General features: G+C 55.1%; 3 protein-coding genes across 3 annotated transcripts; all 3 read right to left on the reverse strand.

Annotated features, from left to right (window-relative positions):
* Positions 1 to 149: 149 nt before the first annotated feature.
* On the reverse strand, positions 150 to 1901 carry LOC145518972 (uncharacterized). Its single transcript, XM_081524235.1, has 3 exons — positions 1767 to 1901; positions 1055 to 1367; positions 150 to 802 (listed from the first exon to the last, which is right to left on the reverse strand). The coding sequence occupies exons 1-3, from the start codon at positions 1899 to 1901 to the stop codon at positions 174 to 176; spliced, it is 1077 nt and encodes a 358-aa protein (XP_081380361.1). The 3' UTR covers positions 150 to 173.
* Positions 1902 to 7791: 5890 nt separating this feature from the next.
* On the reverse strand, positions 7792 to 11777 carry LOC145517133 (uncharacterized). The gene is made up of 3 exons (XM_081519394.1): positions 9409 to 11777; positions 8697 to 9009; positions 7792 to 8444 (listed from the first exon to the last, which is right to left on the reverse strand). Exons 1-3 carry the CDS (start codon positions 9643 to 9645, stop codon positions 7816 to 7818), a joined length of 1179 nt encoding a protein of 392 aa, XP_081375520.1. The 5' UTR covers positions 9646 to 11777; the 3' UTR covers positions 7792 to 7815.
* Positions 11778 to 15433: 3656 nt separating this feature from the next.
* LOC145517163 (uncharacterized) lies at positions 15434 to 19418 on the reverse strand. The gene is made up of 3 exons (XM_081519426.1): positions 17051 to 19418; positions 16339 to 16651; positions 15434 to 16086 (listed from the first exon to the last, which is right to left on the reverse strand). Exons 1-3 carry the CDS (start codon positions 17285 to 17287, stop codon positions 15458 to 15460), a joined length of 1179 nt encoding a protein of 392 aa, XP_081375552.1. The 5' UTR covers positions 17288 to 19418; the 3' UTR covers positions 15434 to 15457.
* Between the last annotated feature and the right edge of the window lie 2898 nt (positions 19419 to 22316).

The following is a 22316-nucleotide window of genomic DNA, read 5'->3' on the forward strand; positions in this document are numbered from 1 at the left end:
TTCAGGATCGGGCGGAGGGATGAACAGGGCGTGCTTGCCTTGAATCCAGGCTTTGTTGGGGGGTGGGGCATAAAGATGGAACGGGTCTGAAACTACAAAGTGGTGATGGTAACACAGTATCACCAGAGTTACACAACAGTGTTCCCAAATTGCAACAATGATGAAAAAGTTTACTAATCCCAACTTAACCAACAAAAATACAGGAAACCACGCAAAAAAGAAAACATCACCAGAAAGGTGGAAACAAACCAAATGCAAAGCAGTTCGGGGGAAAGGAACTCCATGTCCCCTGGGGGCAGACCGAGTTGACGGCGTCCACGGTGAGCAGACAGGGATGGAGGCTGCAGAGCCGACTGCTCCCCTGGACGTGGTGTTTCCGGCAAGGGCTCTGGGTCTCTGTCCAGAGCGGGGGCTCGTTCTCCCTGCAGGGGTGGGTGAGTCATCGTGGGCGTCTGGGTGTTGCGCGGGAGCCAGGGCAGGCTCTCCCTGCCGAGGCGGTGACTCCTCCTCTGCCTCGGGTTCTCCTGCCAAAGGCCGAGCAGGTAGAGGTGCACGTGGAGGTGGAGGTTCTGGCTGAGGGGGTGGGACATCAGTGCCTGGGGCTGGGGGTCCTGCAGGCACGGAGATCCGATCTGCCCGGTGTGCTGGCCAGTACCCAGCTGGCCTGGTGTCTCTGCGAGGGCAAGTCTCGGTTCTCCATCTGCCCTCGGTGGATCCCTGGGTCCTGCACCTGGAGCCACCACCTCTGTAGGGACAGGTCTGGGAAGTGGAGCCTGGTTCCAGTTGGAGGCCAGTGCTAGAGCTGTGGGAGAAGCATCGTTTGCCCGCAGGCCAGCCTTGGCATGTGCGTATCCCGGGACAGAAAGCTTCCAAGAGATTCCCAAAGAATACCCAGGGTCGGATGTCTTTTGGGACTGAAGTGTGCAAGATGGGGGGCGGGGGGTGTGAGGCCAGCGCTTGCTGCAGGCCCAGCAGCAGCTTTCGGGGACTCGTCCCTGTGTAGCTCAGCACCCCCTCCGCACACACTCCCGTACACCAGCCCCAGCGTCCTCACCTCTGTGCTCTGGCGTGCTGGGCTCCAGGTCCTCCTGCTGCCTCAGAGGCCGGGGTTCTCGGGACTCTGGGTCGGAGCCGGGTGTGCTGAGCTCCGTGGCAGCCTCAGACTGGGCCGCCGGGTGTATCCTGGGCGGTGTCTCGGCAGCAGGCCTTCCCCGCCTCCGCTTCGCCCCCGGTGGGGCTGATGCCTCCGTGGGCACGCTCACCTGGAGCCTGCACTGGGCCTCACGGGCGGGGGGGTGGTGCTCCGACCCCTCCCTCCGGGAGCTGGATGGGGTGTCCCCGTCCTCGGCCTCATCACGTGGGAAGCTCTGCAACGACAGTGACCGTCAGCCAGCCATGCTGGGAGTTTTCCGAGCTGGGCCTGGCCAGTGGAGCCGCTGCTTCGGCCTGCTCGAACTTCTCTGCCCAGAAGGGTCAGAGACGTGTGTCTGCTCAGATCCCCACCCGGGAGGAAAGAGACCCACCTGAGGGTGTGAGGTCAGCCTGGGCGGCCGGCCCTGCCCGCACTCTCCCCATCCCGCCCAGCATGCTCTCCCCTGGGGTGTGGACACAACTTGTCCGCAGGCTTCTGACCCCACATCCACCTGGGCTTCCTTGAGGGAGACACACCCCGAGAAACCCGCATCCACACACACAGGCAAAGGACGCGGTGTTTCCGGGTGGCATGGGAGAGGTGGCCTGGCCCGGCCTGGGGCTCCCCGTGTTACCTTTCTGTTTCTCCGGGCAAAGGGCCAGAGGCGTCTCGGGGGTGCCCTGAGCCAACGTCGACAGGGTGCCCACGCACACTGCCTGTGAGCTCTCCTGAGGCCCCGGCCTCTGGGCAGGGGCAAACAGCAGAACATCTCGGCAGCAAGTGATCTGGCTGGGGGCTCCTCTCCGCTCTCGAGGCCTGGATACCCGGGTTGCGGGTTCTGTTGGGTTCTGTTGCCGGCAGGTGACATCATTTCCTGGGGTTCGTGCTGAGGTCCCTTCCCCAAAACTTCCCAAGCGAATCCCTGGGTTTCTGACTGCTCGACCACCACCCTTAAGCCATGTGCAGGCACAGTGACACCCACCCAGCCCAGCCGACAGCCCTGGGGAGGCCTGGGTGCAGCCAGGGCCTGAGCTCCGAGGGCCCCGCTGCTCTCAGACCAGGCTCCTTCTTCTCATAAGTGGTGTGGCCCTGGACAAGCATATGCCCCTCAGGGTTTCCCCAGTCTCTCCATCTGCAGAGTGGCGGTCATTCTCCCATCTGCTTCCTAGGTCTGTCGGCCTACGAGCAGCTCCATGCCTTTCCACCTGGGGCCGATATCACGTGGAGCGTGTGCGCTGAGACTTCAGAAAGAAAGATTCCTTCCTGGGCTGACACAGCACAGAATGGGGCAGAACGAGGCCTGGATGTGCCGTGGTACCCAGGAAAAGGCACTCCCCCTCCTGACTGTTTTGAGACCCCGCATCCAAGTTGGAGGACCGAAAGGAAGACTCGAAGGTCTCCCTCTCTTATAGAAAAGAGTGGCCAACTTTCTGGTCCTCTGTTTCCATTGAGATTCTGTTCAAGTGTCCCAGCTCGGCTTCTGCGGGTGGCTGAGCTTCTAATGGCTCCCTGCGTTCTTGTCTTTTCCTCTCCAAACCTTCCGTCCTTTTCCCCCTTCTGGGGTGGATGGGCGCTGTCATTGCTTCTACCTTCGAGACAGATTGATGAAAAGTCTGGACCATCGACTCCTTTCCTCTCTTTGGTTCCGTGTCTCTCTCTGGCTGTGTCCCTCTCTTTTCCTTTCTCAATTCAGTCTGTGTCTTCCTCTTTCTCTCTCGTGTGTGGACGGATGGATGCTAGGAATGCACATGTATATGATTAGATGAGGGTTATGTTTTAGGGATAGGTTAGAGGGAGAGAAAGGCTTTAGGTCGGAGTTGGTCATGGGGGAAGGGTCAAGGGTGGTGGTGGTGTTTCTTGGAATCTGAGTGCTGTGCATTCTTCGTCTCTTTCCATATGAACCCCTTCTCAGATACACCACTTGCAAGGAGTCTCTCGTGTTCCGTTTCCTCTCTTTTGCATTTGTGAATGCTTGCTTAGCTTCTCTGTTGTGAAGAGGTTCCATTGGATGGAAACCCATTGGTGTACTTCGTGTACCTCTTTCCCTTACTTGAAGAGACCCATTTCTACCTCCGCCCAGCAAATGGCAAGGAGACTCTGATGTTAAGGAGCCTTTGACCTACGCTTCTTTCTAGCTATCTCATGACATCAGCCTTTAGGGTGAGGTTTTCCCCGATATTGAGGTGGTCTGAGATCAAAACCAATAGCGTTCTTCAGATGTAGCTGTCTGGTTTTCCCATGGACATGTATTGAAGAGGCTTTCTTGTTCCCATTTGGATATTCTCCCCTTCTGTGTCAGAGATGAGTTGAGCATGGATGCTGGGGTCTGTGTCTGGACCCTCAACTTTATTCCATCGATCTGGATCTGTGTGTGTTGTTGTATTCCCAATAGCATACTGTCCGGCTCCTGCTGCTGCTGCTGCGGCTAAGTCACTTCAGTCGTGTCTGACTCTGCGCGACCCCATGGCCTGCAGCCTACCAGGCTCCTCCGTCCAGGGCATTTTCCAGGCAAGAGTACTGGAGTGGGTCGCCATTGCCTTCTCCGATACTCTCCTGAGGATCCTAGTTTGGTCGTCTAATTTCCTTTCACACAACCTTGGATGTCCGTATCGGGGCTTTTTCGTCGGATTGTATTGACAATTTAGGCTCTTTTCTGTTTCCGTACCCCTTTTGCAATTCTTGGTTGGGTGCGAAAATGCATTGGCATTTTGGGAGGAATAGCATCGAAGCTGTGGATTGCCTTGTGGGGCTGGGATATCATTTTCCAAATAGGAATTCTTTCAAGCCCTGAGCACAGCTTCTCTTTCCAGGGATTGGTGTGGGCTTGATCTTCCTTCTTCCATCTCTCGCCGTTTTGTGAGAACAGGTCCTTCCTTCCCTTCTGGGTTAGATGGACCCGTGGGGATCACTTCAGTGAATGGCATTGTCAGTGGGGGTGATAATTCCCTTCTCATTGGAAGACTTTGCTGTGAGTATTAGAAATGCAAGTGATTTCTCTTCCCCTTCCTCCCTGTCCATCTCTCAGAGCCACCGGGAAACAGAGGCCTCACCCAGGGTCACACAGGCCTGAGGAGGTACAACTAGACTGTTGATTCTTCAGGCCCTCAGTGCTGGACATCATCCGGGATACTCTGTGTGTGTCTTCCTCAGTCTGGTGTCCCTTCAGACCTTTCCCTAGTTTTCACAGGCTTGTTGTGTTGGTGTTCTTTGTCTGTTTGGAGACACATCCTTGATAAGCTTTGTGTTTCCACTCATTCGTCTCGCGATGTGTGACCTGTCTTTTGCTTTTGTACTGAGGTCTTTCCCACAGTAGATATCTTTGATTTTGCAAAGTCCACTGTATTCTCCTGGTTTTTTTTGTGGACTGCCTTTTAGTTTTGTGTGTGAAGACTCAAAGCACGTGTCCGGTTTCGGCTCATTGTTCCTCTAGATTTGTGACAAGTTTTCATGGAATGTTTGTCTAGGGATAACTGGAAGTGAACTCGGTGTAAGGTGTCAAGTCTCCATCTTCATTCATGTCATCCCCTGCAGTTTCCAATACCCTGTTCCTGAGTGGTATTGGAGACCTTGAGGGAAGTTTGCTTGCATTGGAGTTTGCGTTTCCACCTTGATTAACTTCACACTGTTCTGCCCTCAGGGACACTGTCAAGGGGGAGTGAGGAGCAGCCTGCACTTCCAGCAGTGACCACACGGTGGGGCGAGTGCTGCTCTCCCCTCTGGGAGCCCCAGGCCACAGGCATCCCAGTGAGGAGCCAGCTCTGTGCTCAGCTGAAAGGAGTTAGTCTCTCAGGAGCCTCTGAGCCCTTCCGTTTGGATCACCCAGGGTGGGCATTTACTGTGACAGAAAAAATTGCCCTGAATTCCATGGACGGAAGAGCCTGGCTGTGTAGAGATCGTGAGTTGCCGTGAATCAGACACAACTGAGGACACAAAAATTCAATAGATTAAAACACTTTTTGGGTGTGGGGGGGAGTAAAAGGGGGTGATGTGGGTTTTTTTGTCTTATAAAATAGCCAAGGGAAATCTAGTTTAAACCTAAATTCACATATATGGGATAGGTATAGCTCTCCGTCACCCTATTAAAAAAACTACTAAACTTTTTTGAAAGTTTATTTTGTAGCTTCCTTGAGCACTTCATTGTGAAGCTTTTTTTTTTTTTTTTCTGTGACTTTGGCCTCATTAAAAAGTACGGTTTGCCTTTACTGGATAATTTTGTTCATTGGTTTCTTAGGGAATCTTGGTAATATTTGAGTTTCCTGGGGAGTATGGTCACATGACCTGGCCCTGGCCAATCGGTGCCTTCCACCTCCTTGGCCACTGTGATTGGCTCCGGACTGGGGCAGTGCCCAATCGGGGCCCAGGGCCGGGCCTCACGTTAGAAGCCAGGGGAAGAGGAGCTCTCGTCCTGCTGGGGTAGGGGAAGGGGTGGGGCCGGGGGAGGTCAGGCTCCATAAGTGGGAGGGGCGTGAGGTCCGCCTGCGGCAGTTGGTGACCTTCCTGCTCCCCTCAGGGCAGAGCCGCCGGCGTGAGAATGAGGGCGCTGCTGAGCCCAGGGACTGGGATGGCCTGTTGCTGCTGTGGTCCCAGAGCTCCACCCGAGACCTGAGGGAAGCCGTCTGCCCGTGAGTCCTCTCCCGCTTGTCTGTCAGCTTGTTTGAAACATGCTGGGTTTTCTGCCCAGCTGGCTAAGGGGAGTCCCTGGAAACGCAAGGGTGTGGGTTTTGGCAGACTTCAGGGAAGACATGCCAGATGAGCCTGGGAGACTCCAGCTTAGTCTGGATTCAGGAGATATCTCCTCGGGCCAGCTAGTAATTGTAGGATAAGCCTAATGAGTCTTCACAGGATGAAGAGAGTAACGTGCCAAGGTAGCAATCGATGTCCTCATTCGAGAGGTTGAAGCTGGTGCTCAGAGAAGCGGGGAACTTGGCCAGAACAAGCAGGTGTGCACCCAGACAGAACCCCCAGATCCGGCCATTGGAGCTCAGGGAGGCCACTGGTGTGGCTTGTCCCTGTGGCAGGGGCCGAGGCATGCAGCCCACCCTGATTCCTGCGGGGGCCTGACTTGGGAAGTGCCATCTGGTAGCTTTGAGACTCACCAAACCAAATTGCACTGGAGAGAGGAAGGACACCTTCCTTCATCCACCCCCCACCCCCGCCGGATTCCCACATACCCTGACCCCTTTCTCTGGATTTCGGAGCCATTTCCAGAGTCCCGCTCATATGACCTCATTCGAAGTGCACTGTGGACGAGCTGCCATCTGCAGCTGCTACCACAGCAGCCAAGGGCTTTAGCTCCCGAGTACCTCCCTTCCTTTGGAACTTGGGGGCCCTCTACTCCCCACTTGCACACCACACACCTTTGCTGAGGATTGTGGGGACCCTCACTCAGTTTGCAGCACGTTGTAGCCATCCCTGTCCTCTCAATACCTCCCTTGAAACTCAGCTTGTGAGCTCCTTTGGAGCAGCGTGGCCCACCTGCAACACTGCAACGGAAGAGACACAGCTGACAGTGAAACAGCAGCTTAGATCTGACGGCCGGAAAGCTCTGTCAAAAGGGACCTCCCTCTTCACACCGTAGAGGCTCTAGGAGCCGCCAGGGTTTCGGAACCAGTGCTGGGGCCAAAAGGACTCCACAGCTGTTTTCCTTCCTGGGGAGGGTTCTGGCTCGAGTGGGAATGGCTCAAGTCTCCTAAGGTTCTGAAAGCCCACTGTGTGCAGATTCACGGTACACAGAGAGCAGAAGGTGGAGTCCTGTCCTGGAGGTGGTCACAGCTCACGGATGAGCCAGGCAGGCAGGCAGGCAGGGCATGAGAACACCTGAGCTGCCTTCATGAGTGAATGGTGTGGGGGCAGAGGAAGAGAAGCCGGTCTGCTCCCTCGTGTGGTGCCCAGGGCAGGTTGTCCCCAGAGGAATCCCTTACGACAGTGAGGACTATCACGGCTGTTTCCCAAGGGGTTCTGTCAGTGCGTGTCTTCCCCGGAGCGGTCAGGCCGTCTCTAAAATACACTGGCCATGGGCATTGCCTCTCCTTGGAACTTCCCATCTGTTTCTCTTTTTTATGGAACAGTGAATTTCTAGAGGGGTTCTGGGCCACAAGGATGTTGGGTCATTTTCTAGCCTTCTGTCATGAAGAACGCTTTCCTGGGCGTTGGGGTGGTTTGTTGTTCCAGCTCCCTTTCTTGGCTTCTTTTGGGAGCTGGTGCAACAAGAGGAGCTCAGCCTCTGCCTTCTGGCTGAGATGGCACCCTTCAAACAGCAATGCCTGCCTGGAGATAATGATGGCATTTGCCAAAAGGGCTTCGTTTGGCACATGGTATCTTGAAAGGACGTACAACGTCCTTTCGGCTATCAAAGGCTAGTTCAAAGGACATAAACATGAGAACTCTCCAGTGGAGTCTTACAGTAGGTGGAGCGTCCGAAAAAAACTCCTTCAGTCATTTCACTGAGAGTCATTGATTGGGGACACCAAGAATATAGGAAGGAATGCAGAAGGAAAAGATGAAACTGTGTTCAGGATCGGGCGGAGGGATGAACAGGGCGTGCTTGCCTTGAATCCAGGCTTTGTTGGGGGGTGGGGCATAAAGATGGAACGGGTCTGAAACTACAAAGTGGTGATGGTAACACAGTATCACCAGAGTTACACAACAGTGTTCCCAAATTGCAACAATGATGAAAAAGTTTACTAATCCCAACTTAACCAACAAAAATACAGGAAACCACGCAAAAAAGAAAACATCACCAGAAAGGTGGAAACAAACCAAATGCAAAGCAGTTCGGGGGAAAGGAACTCCATGTCCCCTGGGGGCAGACCGAGTTGACGGCGTCCACGGTGAGCAGACAGGGATGGAGGCTGCAGAGCCGACCGCTCCCCTGGACGTGGTGTTTCCGGCAAGGGCTCTGGGTCTCTGTCCAGAGCGGGGGCTCGTTCTCCCTGCAGGGGTGGGTGAGTCATCGTGGGCGTCTGGGTGTTGCGCGGGAGCCAGGGCAGGCTCTCCCTGCCGAGGCGGTGACTCCTCCTCTGCCTCGGGTTCTCCTGCCAAAGGCCGAGCAGGTAGAGGTGCACGTGGAGGTGGAGGTTCTGGCTGAGGGGGTGGGACATCAGTGCCTGGGGCTGGGGGTCCTGCAGGCACGGAGATCCGATCTGCCCGGTGTGCTGGCCAGTACCCAGCTGGCCTGGTGTCTCTGCGAGGGCAAGTCTCGGTTCTCCATCTGCCCTCGGTGGATCCCTGGGTCCTGCACCTGGAGCCACCACCTCTGTAGGGACAGGTCTGGGAAGTGGAGCCTGGTTCCAGTTGGAGGCCAGTGCTAGAGCTGTGGGAGAAGCATCGTTTGCCCGCAGGCCAGCCTTGGCATGTGCGTATCCCGGGACAGAAAGCTTCCAAGAGATTCCCAAAGAATACCCAGGGTCGGATGTCTTTTGGGACTGAAGTGTGCAAGATGGGGGGCGGGGGGTGTGAGGCCAGCGCTTGCTGCAGGCCCAGCAGCAGCTTTCGGGGACTCGTCCCTGTGTAGCTCAGCACCCCCTCCGCACACACTCCCGTACACCAGCCCCAGCGTCCTCACCTCTGTGCTCTGGCGTGCTGGGCTCCAGGTCCTCCTGCTGCCTCAGAGGCCGGGGTTCTCGGGACTCTGGGTCGGAGCCGGGTGTGCTGAGCTCCGTGGCAGCCTCAGACTGGGCCGCCGGGTGTATCCTGGGCGGTGTCTCGGCAGCAGGCCTTCCCCGCCTCCGCTTCGCCCCCGGTGGGGCTGATGCCTCCGTGGGCACGCTCACCTGGAGCCTGCACTGGGCCTCACGGGCGGGGGGGTGGTGCTCCGACCCCTCCCTCCGGGAGCTGGATGGGGTGTCCCCGTCCTCGGCCTCATCACGTGGGAAGCTCTGCAACGACAGTGACCGTCAGCCAGCCATGCTGGGAGTTTTCCGAGCTGGGCCTGGCCAGTGGAGCCGCTGCTTCGGCCTGCTCGAACTTCTCTGCCCAGAAGGGTCAGAGACGTGTGTCTGCTCAGATCCCCACCCGGGAGGAAAGAGACCCACCTGAGGGTGTGAGGTCAGCCTGGGCGGCCGGCCCTGCCCGCACTCTCCCCATCCCGCCCAGCATGCTCTCCCCTGGGGTGTGGACACAACTTGTCCGCAGGCTTCTGACCCCACATCCACCTGGGCTTCCTTGAGGGAGACACACCCCGAGAAACCCGCATCCACACACACAGGCAAAGGACCCGGTGTTTCCGGGTGGCATGGGAGAGGTGGCCTGGCCCGGCCTGGGGCTCCCCGTGTTACCTTTCTGTTTCTCCGGGCAAAGGGCCAGAGGCGTCTCGGGGGTGCCCTGAGCCAACGTCGACAGGGTGCCCACGCACACTGCCTGTGAGCTCTCCTGAGGCCCCGGCCTCTGGGCAGGGGCAAACAGCAGAACATCTCGGCAGCAAGTGATCTGGCTGGGGGCTCCTCTCCGCTCTCGAGGCCTGGATACCCGGGTTGCGGGTTCTGTTGGGTTCTGTTGCCGGCAGGTGACATCATTTCCTGGGGTTCGTGCTGAGGTCCCTTCCCCAAAACTTCCCAAGCGAATCCCTGGGTTTCTGACTGCTCGACCACCACCCTTAAGCCATGTGCAGGCACAGTGACACCCACCCAGCCCAGCCGACAGCCCTGGGGAGGCCTGGGTGCAGCCAGGGCCTGAGCTCCGAGGGCCCCGCTGCTCTCAGACCAGGCTCCTTCTTCTCATAAGTGGTGTGGCCCTGGACAAGCATATGCCCCTCAGGGTTTCCCCAGTCTCTCCATCTGCAGAGTGGCGGTCATTCTCCCATCTGCTTCCTAGGTCTGTCGGCCTACGAGCAGCTCCATGCCTTTCCACCTGGGGCCGATATCACGTGGAGCGTGTGCGCTGAGACTTCAGAAAGAAAGATTCCTTCCTGGGCTGACACAGCACAGAATGGGGCAGAACGAGGCCTGGATGTGCCGTGGTACCCAGGAAAAGGCACTCCCCCTCCTGACTGTTTTGAGACCCCGCATCCAAGTTGGAGGACCGAAAGGAAGACTCGAAGGTCTCCCTCTCTTATAGAAAAGAGTGGCCAACTTTCTGGTCCTCTGTTTCCATTGAGATTCTGTTCAAGTGTCCCAGCTCGGCTTCTGCGGGTGGCTGAGCTTCTAATGGCTCCCTGCGTTCTTGTCTTTTCCTCTCCAAACCTTCCGTCCTTTTCCCCCTTCTGGGGTGGATGGGCGCTGTCATTGCTTCTACCTTCGAGACAGATTGATGAAAAGTCTGGACCATCGACTCCTTTCCTCTCTTTGGTTCCGTGTCTCTCTCTGGCTGTGTCCCTCTCTTTTCCTTTCTCAATTCAGTCTGTGTCTTCCTCTTTCTCTCTCGTGTGTGGACGGATGGATGCTAGGAATGCACATGTATATGATTAGATGAGGGTTATGTTTTAGGGATAGGTTAGAGGGAGAGAAAGGCTTTAGGTCGGAGTTGGTCATGGGGGAAGGGTCAAGGGTGGTGGTGGTGTTTCTTGGAATCTGAGTGCTGTGCATTCTTCGTCTCTTTCCATATGAACCCCTTCTCAGATACACCACTTGCAAGGAGTCTCTCGTGTTCCGTTTCCTCTCTTTTGCATTTGTGAATGCTTGCTTAGCTTCTCTGTTGTGAAGAGGTTCCATTGGATGGAAACCCATTGGTGTACTTCGTGTACCTCTTTCCCTTACTTGAAGAGACCCATTTCTACCTCCGCCCAGCAAATGGCAAGGAGACTCTGATGTTAAGGAGCCTTTGACCTACGCTTCTTTCTAGCTATCTCATGACATCAGCCTTTAGGGTGAGGTTTTCCCCGATATTGAGGTGGTCTGAGATCAAAACCAATAGCGTTCTTCAGATGTAGCTGTCTGGTTTTCCCATGGACATGTATTGAAGAGGCTTTCTTGTTCCCATTTGGATATTCTCCCCTTCTGTGTCAGAGATGAGTTGAGCATGGATGCTGGGGTCTGTGTCTGGACCCTCAACTTTATTCCATCGATCTGGATCTGTGTGTGTTGTTGTATTCCCAATAGCATACTGTCCGGCTCCTGCTGCTGCTGCTGCGGCTAAGTCACTTCAGTCGTGTCTGACTCTGCGCGACCCCATGGCCTGCAGCCTACCAGGCTCCTCCGTCCAGGGCATTTTCCAGGCAAGAGTACTGGAGTGGGTCGCCATTGCCTTCTCCGATACTCTCCTGAGGATCCTAGTTTGGTCGTCTAATTTCCTTTCACACAACCTTGGATGTCCGTATCGGGGCTTTTTCGTCGGATTGTATTGACAATTTAGGCTCTTTTCTGTTTCCGTACCCCTTTTGCAATTCTTGGTTGGGTGCGAAAATGCATTGGCATTTTGGGAGGAATAGCATCGAAGCTGTGGATTGCCTTGTGGGGCTGGGATATCATTTTCCAAATAGGAATTCTTTCAAGCCCTGAGCACAGCTTCTCTTTCCAGGGATTGGTGTGGGCTTGATCTTCCTTCTTCCATCTCTCGCCGTTTTGTGAGAACAGGTCCTTCCTTCCCTTCTGGGTTAGATGGACCCGTGGGGATCACTTCAGTGAATGGCATTGTCAGTGGGGGTGATAATTCCCTTCTCATTGGAAGACTTTGCTGTGAGTATTAGAAATGCAAGTGATTTCTCTTCCCCTTCCTCCCTGTCCATCTCTCAGAGCCACCGGGAAACAGAGGCCTCACCCAGGGTCACACAGGCCTGAGGAGGTACAACTAGACTGTTGATTCTTCAGGCCCTCAGTGCTGGACATCATCCGGGATACTCTGTGTGTGTCTTCCTCAGTCTGGTGTCCCTTCAGACCTTTCCCTAGTTTTCACAGGCTTGTTGTGTTGGTGTTCTTTGTCTGTTTGGAGACACATCCTTGATAAGCTTTGTGTTTCCACTCATTCGTCTCGCGATGTGTGACCTGTCTTTTGCTTTTGTACTGAGGTCTTTCCCACAGTAGATATCTTTGATTTTGCAAAGTCCACTGTATTCTCCTGGTTTTTTTTGTGGACTGCCTTTTAGTTTTGTGTGTGAAGACTCAAAGCACGTGTCCGGTTTCGGCTCATTGTTCCTCTAGATTTGTGACAAGTTTTCATGGAATGTTTGTCTAGGGATAACTGGAAGTGAACTCGGTGTAAGGTGTCAAGTCTCCATCTTCATTCATGTCATCCCCTGCAGTTTCCAATACCCTGTTCCTGAGTGGTATTGGAGACCTTGAGGGAAGTTTGCTTGCATTGGAGTTTGCGTTTCCACCTTGATTAACTTCACACTGTTCTGCCCTCAGGGACACTGTCAAGGGGGAGTGAGGAGCAGCCTGCACTTCCAGCAGTGACCACACGGTGGGGCGAGTGCTGCTCTCCCCTCTGGGAGCCCCAGGCCACAGGCATCCCAGTGAGGAGCCAGCTCTGTGCTCAGCTGAAAGGAGTTAGTCTCTCAGGAGCCTCTGAGCCCTTCCGTTTGGATCACCCAGGGTGGGCATTTACTGTGACAGAAAAAATTGCCCTGAATTCCATGGACGGAAGAGCCTGGCTGTGTAGAGATCGTGAGTTGCCGTGAATCAGACACAACTGAGGACACAAAAATTCAATAGATTAAAACACTTTTTGGGTGTGGGGGGGAGTAAAAGGGGGTGATGTGGGTTTTTTTGTCTTATAAAATAGCCAAGGGAAATCTAGTTTAAACCTAAATTCACATATATGGGATAGGTATAGCTCTCCGTCACCCTATTAAAAAAACTACTAAACTTTTTTGAAAGTTTATTTTGTAGCTTCCTTGAGCACTTCATTGTGAAGCTTTTTTTTTTTTTTTTCTGTGACTTTGGCCTCATTAAAAAGTACGGTTTGCCTTTACTGGATAATTTTGTTCATTGGTTTCTTAGGGAATCTTGGTAATATTTGAGTTTCCTGGGGAGTATGGTCACATGACCTGGCCCTGGCCAATCGGTGCCTTCCACCTCCTTGGCCACTGTGATTGGCTCCGGACTGGGGCAGTGCCCAATCGGGGCCCAGGGCCGGGCCTCACGTTAGAAGCCAGGGGAAGAGGAGCTCTCGTCCTGCTGGGGTAGGGGAAGGGGTGGGGCCGGGGGAGGTCAGGCTCCATAAGTGGGAGGGGCGTGAGGTCCGCCTGCGGCAGTTGGTGACCTTCCTGCTCCCCTCAGGGCAGAGCCGCCGGCGTGAGAATGAGGGCGCTGCTGAGCCCAGGGACTGGGATGGCCTGTTGCTGCTGTGGTCCCAGAGCTCCACCCGAGACCTGAGGGAAGCCGTCTGCCCGTGAGTCCTCTCCCGCTTGTCTGTCAGCTTGTTTGAAACATGCTGGGTTTTCTGCCCAGCTGGCTAAGGGGAGTCCCTGGAAACGCAAGGGTGTGGGTTTTGGCAGACTTCAGGGAAGACATGCCAGATGAGCCTGGGAGACTCCAGCTTAGTCTGGATTCAGGAGATATCTCCTCGGGCCAGCTAGTAATTGTAGGATAAGCCTAATGAGTCTTCACAGGATGAAGAGAGTAACGTGCCAAGGTAGCAATCGATGTCCTCATTCGAGAGGTTGAAGCTGGTGCTCAGAGAAGCGGGGAACTTGGCCAGAACAAGCAGGTGTGCACCCAGACAGAACCCCCAGATCCGGCCATTGGAGCTCAGGGAGGCCACTGGTGTGGCTTGTCCCTGTGGCAGGGGCCGAGGCATGCAGCCCACCCTGATTCCTGCGGGGGCCTGACTTGGGAAGTGCCATCTGGTAGCTTTGAGACTCACCAAACCAAATTGCACTGGAGAGAGGAAGGACACCTTCCTTCATCCACCCCCCACCCCCGCCGGATTCCCACATACCCTGACCCCTTTCTCTGGATTTCGGAGCCATTTCCAGAGTCCCGCTCATATGACCTCATTCGAAGTGCACTGTGGACGAGCTGCCATCTGCAGCTGCTACCACAGCAGCCAAGGGCTTTAGCTCCCGAGTACCTCCCTTCCTTTGGAACTTGGGGGCCCTCTACTCCCCACTTGCACACCACACACCTTTGCTGAGGATTGTGGGGACCCTCACTCAGTTTGCAGCACGTTGTAGCCATCCCTGTCCTCTCAATACCTCCCTTGAAACTCAGCTTGTGAGCTCCTTTGGAGCAGCGTGGCCCACCTGCAACACTGCAACGGAAGAGACACAGCTGACAGTGAAACAGCAGCTTAGATCTGACGGCCGGAAAGCTCTGTCAAAAGGGACCTCCCTCTTCACACCGTAGAGGCTCTAGGAGCCGCCAGGGTTTCGGAACCAGTGCTGGGGCCAAAAGGACTCCACAGCTGTTTTCCTTCCTGGGGAGGGTTCTGGCTCGAGTGGGAATGGCTCAAGTCTCCTAAGGTTCTGAAAGCCCACTGTGTGCAGATTCACGGTACACAGAGAGCAGAAGGTGGAGTCCTGTCCTGGAGGTGGTCACAGCTCACGGATGAGCCAGGCAGGCAGGCAGGCAGGGCATGAGAACACCTGAGCTGCCTTCATGAGTGAATGGTGTGGGGGCAGAGGAAGAGAAGCCGGTCTGCTCCCTCGTGTGGTGCCCAGGGCAGGTTGTCCCCAGAGGAATCCCTTACGACAGTGAGGACTATCACGGCTGTTTCCCAAGGGGTTCTGTCAGTGCGTGTCTTCCCCGGAGCGGTCAGGCCGTCTCTAAAATACACTGGCCATGGGCATTGCCTCTCCTTGGAACTTCCCATCTGTTTCTCTTTTTTATGGAACAGTGAATTTCTAGAGGGGTTCTGGGCCACAAGGATGTTGGGTCATTTTCTAGCCTTCTGTCATGAAGAACGCTTTCCTGGGCGTTGGGGTGGTTTGTTGTTCCAGCTCCCTTTCTTGGCTTCTTTTGGGAGCTGGTGCAACAAGAGGAGCTCAGCCTCTGCCTTCTGGCTGAGATGGCACCCTTCAAACAGCAATGCCTGCCTGGAGATAATGATGGCATTTGCCAAAAGGGCTTCGTTTGGCACATGGTATCTTGAAAGGACGTACAACGTCCTTTCAGCTATCAAAGGCTAGTTCAAAGGACATAAACATGAGAACTCTCCAGTGGAGTCTTACAGTAGGTGGAGCGTCCGAAAAAAACTCCTTCAGTCATTTCACTGAGAGTCATTGATTGGGGACACCAAGAATATAGGAAGGAATGCAGAAGGAAAAGATGAAACTGTGTTCAGGATCGGGCGGAGGGATGAACAGGGCGTGCTTGCCTTGAATCCAGGCTTTGTTGGGGGGTGGGGCATAAAGATGGAACGGGTCTGAAACTACAAAGTGGTGATGGTAACACAGTATCACCAGAGTTACACAACAGTGTTCCCAAATTGCAACAATGATGAAAAAGTTTACTAATCCCAACTTAACCAACAAAAATACAGGAAACCACGCAAAAAAGAAAACATCACCAGAAAGGTGGAAACAAACCAAATGCAAAGCAGTTCGGGGGAAAGGAACTCCATGTCCCCTGGGGGCAGACCGAGTTGACGGCGTCCACGGTGAGCAGACAGGGATGGAGGCTGCAGAGCCGACCGCTCCCCTGGACGTGGTGTTTCCGGCAAGGGCTCTGGGTCTCTGTCCAGAGCGGGGGCTCGTTCTCCCTGCAGGGGTGGGTGAGTCATCGTGGGCGTCTGGGTGTTGCGCGGGAGCCAGGGCAGGCTCTCCCTGCCGAGGCGGTGACTCCTCCTCTGCCTCGGGTTCTCCTGCCAAAGGCCGAGCAGGTAGAGGTGCACGTGGAGGTGGAGGTTCTGGCTGAGGGGGTGGGACATCAGTGCCTGGGGCTGGGGGTCCTGCAGGCACGGAGATCCGATCTGCCCGGTGTGCTGGCCAGTACCCAGCTGGCCTGGTGTCTCTGCGAGGGCAAGTCTCGGTTCTCCATCTGCCCTCGGTGGATCCCTGGGTCCTGCACCTGGAGCCACCACCTCTGTAGGGACAGGTCTGGGAAGTGGAGCCTGGTTCCAGTTGGAGGCCAGTGCTAGAGCTGTGGGAGAAGCATCGTTTGCCCGCAGGCCAGCCTTGGCATGTGCGTATCCCGGGACAGAAAGCTTCCAAGAGATTCCCAAAGAATACCCAGGGTCGGATGTCTTTTGGGACTGAAGTGTGCAAGATGGGGGGCGGGGGGTGTGAGGCCAGCGCTTGCTGCAGGCCCAGCAGCAGCTTTCGGGGACTCGTCCCTGTGTAGCTCAGCACCCCCTCCGCACACACTCCCGTACACCAGCCCCAGCGTCCTCACCTCTGTGCTCTGGCGTGCTGGGCTCCAGGTCCTCCTGCTGCCTCAGAGGCCGGGGTTCTCGGGACTCTGGGTCGGAGCCGGGTGTGCTGAGCTCCGTGGCAGCCTCAGACTGGGCCGCCGGGTGTATCCTGGGCGGTGTCTCGGCAGCAGGCCTTCCCCGCCTCCGCTTCGCCCCCGGTGGGGCTGATGCCTCCGTGGGCACGCTCACCTGGAGCCTGCACTGGGCCTCACGGGCGGGGGGGTGGTGCTCCGACCCCTCCCTCCGGGAGCTGGATGGGGTGTCCCCGTCCTCGGCCTCATCACGTGGGAAGCTCTGCAACGACAGTGACCGTCAGCCAGCCATGCTGGGAGTTTTCCGAGCTGGGCCTGGCCAGTGGAGCCGCTGCTTCGGCCTGCTCGAACTTCTCTGCCCAGAAGGGTCAGAGACGTGTGTCTGCTCAGATCCCCACCCGGGAGGAAAGAGACCCACCTGAGGGTGTGAGGTCAGCCTGGGCGGCCGGCCCTGCCCGCACTCTCCCCATCCCGCCCAGCATGCTCTCCCCTGGGGTGTGGACACAACTTGTCCGCAGGCTTCTGACCCCACATCCACCTGGGCTTCCTTGAGGGAGACACACCCCGAGAAACCCGCATCCACACACACAGGCAAAGGACCCGGTGTTTCCGGGTGGCATGGGAGAGGTGGCCTGGCCCGGCCTGGGGCTCCCCGTGTTACCTTTCTGTTTCTCCGGGCAAAGGGCCAGAGGCGTCTCGGGGGTGCCCTGAGCCAACGTCGACAGGGTGCCCACGCACACTGCCTGTGAGCTCTCCTGAGGCCCCGGCCTCTGGGCAGGGGCAAACAGCAGAACATCTCGGCAGCAAGTGATCTGGCTGGGGGCTCCTCTCCGCTCTCGAGGCCTGGATACCCGGGTTGCGGGTTCTGTTGGGTTCTGTTGCCGGCAGGTGACATCATTTCCTGGGGTTCGTGCTGAGGTCCCTTCCCCAAAACTTCCCAAGCGAATCCCTGGGTTTCTGACTGCTCGACCACCACCCTTAAGCCATGTGCAGGCACAGTGACACCCACCCAGCCCAGCCGACAGCCCTGGGGAGGCCTGGGTGCAGCCAGGGCCTGAGCTCCGAGGGCCCCGCTGCTCTCAGACCAGGCTCCTTCTTCTCATAAGTGGTGTGGCCCTGGACAAGCATATGCCCCTCAGGGTTTCCCCAGTCTCTCCATCTGCAGAGTGGCGGTCATTCTCCCATCTGCTTCCTAGGTCTGTCGGCCTACGAGCAGCTCCATGCCTTTCCACCTGGGGCCGATATCACGTGGAGCGTGTGCGCTGAGACTTCAGAAAGAAAGATTCCTTCCTGGGCTGACACAGCACAGAATGGGGCAGAACGAGGCCTGGATGTGCCGTGGTACCCAGGAAAAGGCACTCCCCCTCCTGACTGTTTTGAGACCCCGCATCCAAGTTGGAGGACCGAAAGGAAGACTCGAAGGTCTCCCTCTCTTATAGAAAAGAGTGGCCAACTTTCTGGTCCTCTGTTTCCATTGAGATTCTGTTCAAGTGTCCCAGCTCGGCTTCTGCGGGTGGCTGAGCTTCTAATGGCTCCCTGCGTTCTTGTCTTTTCCTCTCCAAACCTTCCGTCCTTTTCCCCCTTCTGGGGTGGATGGGCGCTGTCATTGCTTCTACCTTCGAGACAGATTGATGAAAAGTCTGGACCATCGACTCCTTTCCTCTCTTTGGTTCCGTGTCTCTCTCTGGCTGTGTCCCTCTCTTTTCCTTTCTCAATTCAGTCTGTGTCTTCCTCTTTCTCTCTCGTGTGTGGACGGATGGATGCTAGGAATGCACATGTATATGATTAGATGAGGGTTATGTTTTAGGGATAGGTTAGAGGGAGAGAAAGGCTTTAGGTCGGAGTTGGTCATGGGGGAAGGGTCAAGGGTGGTGGTGGTGTTTCTTGGAATCTGAGTGCTGTGCATTCTTCGTCTCTTTCCATATGAACCCCTTCTCAGATACACCACTTGCAAGGAGTCTCTCGTGTTCCGTTTCCTCTCTTTTGCATTTGTGAATGCTTGCTTAGCTTCTCTGTTGTGAAGAGGTTCCATTGGATGGAAACCCATTGGTGTACTTCGTGTACCTCTTTCCCTTACTTGAAGAGACCCATTTCTACCTCCGCCCAGCAAATGGCAAGGAGACTCTGATGTTAAGGAGCCTTTGACCTACGCTTCTTTCTAGCTATCTCATGACATCAGCCTTTAGGGTGAGGTTTTCCCCGATATTGAGGTGGTCTGAGATCAAAACCAATAGCGTTCTTCAGATGTAGCTGTCTGGTTTTCCCATGGACATGTATTGAAGAGGCTTTCTTGTTCCCATTTGGATATTCTCCCCTTCTGTGTCAGAGATGAGTTGAGCATGGATGCTGGGGTCTGTGTCTGGACCCTCAACTTTATTCCATCGATCTGGATCTGTGTGTGTTGTTGTATTCCCAATAGCATACTGTCCGGCTCCTGCTGCTGCTGCTGCGGCTAAGTCACTTCAGTCGTGTCTGACTCTGCGCGACCCCATGGCCTGCAGCCTACCAGGCTCCTCCGTCCAGGGCATTTTCCAGGCAAGAGTACTGGAGTGGGTCGCCATTGCCTTCTCCGATACTCTCCTGAGGATCCTAGTTTGGTCGTCTAATTTCCTTTCACACAACCTTGGATGTCCGTATCGGGGCTTTTTCGTCGGATTGTATTGACAATTTAGGCTCTTTTCTGTTTCCGTACCCCTTTTGCAATTCTTGGTTGGGTGCGAAAATGCATTGGCATTTTGGGAGGAATAGCATCGAAGCTGTGGATTGCCTTGTGGGGCTGGGATATCATTTTCCAAATAGGAATTCTTTCAAGCCCTGAGCACAGCTTCTCTTTCCAGGGATTGGTGTGGGCTTGATCTTCCTTCTTCCATCTCTCGCCGTTTTGTGAGAACAGGTCCTTCCTTCCCTTCTGGGTTAGATGGACCCGTGGGGATCACTTCAGTGAATGGCATTGTCAGTGGGGGTGATAATTCCCTTCTCATTGGAAGACTTTGCTGTGAGTATTAGAAATGCAAGTGATTTCTCTTCCCCTTCCTCCCTGTCCATCTCTCAGAGCCACCGGGAAACAGAGGCCTCACCCAGGGTCACACAGGCCTGAGGAGGTACAACTAGACTGTTGATTCTTCAGGCCCTCAGTGCTGGACATCATCCGGGATACTCTGTGTGTGTCTTCCTCAGTCTGGTGTCCCTTCAGACCTTTCCCTAGTTTTCACAGGCTTGTTGTGTTGGTGTTCTTTGTCTGTTTGGAGACACATCCTTGATAAGCTTTGTGTTTCCACTCATTCGTCTCGCGATGTGTGACCTGTCTTTTGCTTTTGTACTGAGGTCTTTCCCACAGTAGATATCTTTGATTTTGCAAAGTCCACTGTATTCTCCTGGTTTTTTTTGTGGACTGCCTTTTAGTTTTGTGTGTGAAGACTCAAAGCACGTGTCCGGTTTCGGCTCATTGTTCCTCTAGATTTGTGACAAGTTTTCATGGAGTGTTTGTCTAGGGATAACTGGAAGTGAACTCGGTGTAAGGTGTCAAGTCTCCATCTTCATTCATGTCATCCCCTGCAGTTTCCAATACCCTGTTCCTGAGTGGTATTGGAGACCTTGAGGGAAGTTTGCTTGCATTGGAGTTTGCGTTTCCACCTTGATTAACTTCACACTGTTCTGCCCTCAGGGACACTGTCAAGGGGGAGTGAGGAGCAGCCTGCACTTCCAGCAGTGACCACACGGTGGGGCGAGTGCTGCTCTCCCCTCTGGGAGCCCCAGGCCACAGGCATCCCAGTGAGGAGCCAGCTCTGTGCTCAGCTGAAAGGAGTTAGTCTCTCAGGAGCCTCTGAGCCCTTCCGTTTGGATCACCCAGGGTGGGCATTTACTGTGACAGAAAAAATTGCCCTGAATTCCATGGACGGAAGAGCCTGGCTGTGTAGAGATCGTGAGTTGCCGTGAATCAGACACAACTGAGGACACAAAAATTCAATAGATTAAAACACTTTTTGGGTGTGGGGGGGAGTAAAAGGGGGTGATGTGGGTTTTTTTGTCTTATAAAATAGCCAAGGGAAATCTAGTTTAAACCTAAATTCACATATATGGGATAGGTATAGCTCTCCGTCACCCTATTAAAAAAACTACTAAACTTTTTTGAAAGTTTATTTTGTAGCTTCCTTGAGCACTTCATTGTGAAGCTTTTTTTTTTTTTTTTCTGTGACTTTGGCCTCATTAAAAAGTACGGTTTGCCTTTACTGGATAATTTTGTTCATTGGTTTCTTAGGGAATCTTGGTAATATTTGAGTTTCCTGGGGAGTATGGTCACATGACCTGGCCCTGGCCAATCGGTGCCTTCCACCTCCTTGGCCACTGTGATTGGCTCCGGACTGGGGCAGTGCCCAATCGGGGCCCAGGGCCGGGCCTCACGTTAGAAGCCAGGGGAAGAGGAGCTCTCGTCCTGCTGGGGTAGGGGAAGGGGTGGGGCCGGGGGAGGTCAGGCTCCATAAGTGGGAGGGGCGTGAGGTCCGCCTGCGGCAGTTGGTGACCTTCCTGCTCCCCTCAGGGCAGAGCCGCCGGCGTGAGAATGAGGGCGCTGCTGAGCCCAGGGACTGGGATGGCCTGTTGCTGCTGTGGTCCCAGAGCTCCACCCGAGACCTGAGGGAAGCCGTCTGCCCGTGAGTCCTCTCCCGCTTGTCTGTCAGCTTGTTTGAAACATGCTGGGTTTTCTGCCCAGCTGGCTAAGGGGAGTCCCTGGAAACGCAAGGGTGTGGGTTTTGGCAGACTTCAGGGAAGACATGCCAGATGAGCCTGGGAGACTCCAGCTTAGTCTGGATTCAGGAGATATCTCCTCGGGCCAGCTAGTAATTGTAGGATAAGCCTAATGAGTCTTCACAGGATGAAGAGAGTAACGTGCCAAGGTAGCAATCGATGTCCTCATTCGAGAGGTTGAAGCTGGTGCTCAGAGAAGCGGGGAACTTGGCCAGAACAAGCAGGTGTGCACCCAGACAGAACCCCCAGATCCGGCCATTGGAGCTCAGGGAGGCCACTGGTGTGGCTTGTCCCTGTGGCAGGGGCCGAGGCATGCAGCCCACCCTGATTCCTGCGGGGGCCTGACTTGGGAAGTGCCATCTGGTAGCTTTGAGACTCACCAAACCAAATTGCACTGGAGAGAGGAAGGACACCTTCCTTCATCCACCCCCCACCCCCGCCGGATTCCCACATACCCTGACCCCTTTCTCTGGATTTCGGAGCCATTTCCAGAGTCCCGCTCATATGACCTCATTCGAAGTGCACTGTGGACGAGCTGCCATCTGCAGCTGCTACCACAGCAGCCAAGGGCTTTAGCTCCCGAGTACCTCCCTTCCTTTGGAACTTGGGGGCCCTCTACTCCCCACTTGCACACCACACACCTTTGCTGAGGATTGTGGGGACCCTCACTCAGTTTGCAGCACGTTGTAGCCATCCCTGTCCTCTCAATACCTCCCTTGAAACTCAGCTTGTGAGCTCCTTTGGAGCAGCGTGGCCCACCTGCAACACTGCAACGGAAGAGACACAGCTGACAGTGAAACAGCAGCTTAGATCTGACGGCCGGAAAGCTCTGTCAAAAGGGACCTCCCTCTTCACACCGTAGAGGCTCTAGGAGCCGCCAGGGTTTCGGAACCAGTGCTGGGGCCAAAAGGACTCCACAGCTGTTTTCCTTCCTGGGGAGGGTTCTGGCTCGAGTGGGAATGGCTCAAGTCTCCTAAGGTTCTGAAAGCCCACTGTGTGCAGATTCACGGTACACAGAGAGCAGAAGGTGGAGTCCTGTCCTGGAGGTGGTCACAGCTCACGGATGAGCCAGGCAGGCAGGCAGGCAGGGCATGAGAACACCTGAGCTGCCTTCATGAGTGAATGGTGTGGGGGCAGAGGAAGAGAAGCCGGTCTGCTCCCTCGTGTGGTGCCCAGGGCAGGTT

This window comes from Giraffa tippelskirchi, chromosome 8, assembly GCF_054371585.1.
Source record: "Giraffa tippelskirchi isolate mGirTip1 chromosome 8, T2T-mGirTip1v1.2.pri, whole genome shotgun sequence".
Lineage (NCBI taxonomy): Eukaryota > Metazoa > Chordata > Mammalia > Artiodactyla > Giraffidae > Giraffa > Giraffa tippelskirchi.

Coding starts and splice junctions, on each gene's coding strand:
- LOC145518972 (XM_081524235.1), bottom strand. CDS start 1,901: ATGTTCTGCTGTTTGCCCCTGCCCAGAGGCCGGGGCCTCAGGAGAGCT. Junction 1,368..1,766: donor TTGCCCGGAGAAACAGAAAG/GTAACACGGGGA, acceptor CTGTCGTTGCAG/AGCTTCCCACGTGATGAGGC. Junction 803..1,054: donor CAGCACGCCAGAGCACAGAG/GTGAGGACGCTG, acceptor CTTCTCCCACAG/CTCTAGCACTGGCCTCCAAC.
- LOC145517163 (XM_081519426.1), bottom strand. CDS start 17,287: ATGATGTCACCTGCCGGCAACAGAACCCAACAGAACCCGCAACCCGGG. Junction 16,652..17,050: donor TTGCCCGGAGAAACAGAAAG/GTAACACGGGGA, acceptor CTGTCGTTGCAG/AGCTTCCCACGTGATGAGGC. Junction 16,087..16,338: donor CAGCACGCCAGAGCACAGAG/GTGAGGACGCTG, acceptor CTTCTCCCACAG/CTCTAGCACTGGCCTCCAAC.
- LOC145517133 (XM_081519394.1), bottom strand. CDS start 9,645: ATGATGTCACCTGCCGGCAACAGAACCCAACAGAACCCGCAACCCGGG. Junction 9,010..9,408: donor TTGCCCGGAGAAACAGAAAG/GTAACACGGGGA, acceptor CTGTCGTTGCAG/AGCTTCCCACGTGATGAGGC. Junction 8,445..8,696: donor CAGCACGCCAGAGCACAGAG/GTGAGGACGCTG, acceptor CTTCTCCCACAG/CTCTAGCACTGGCCTCCAAC.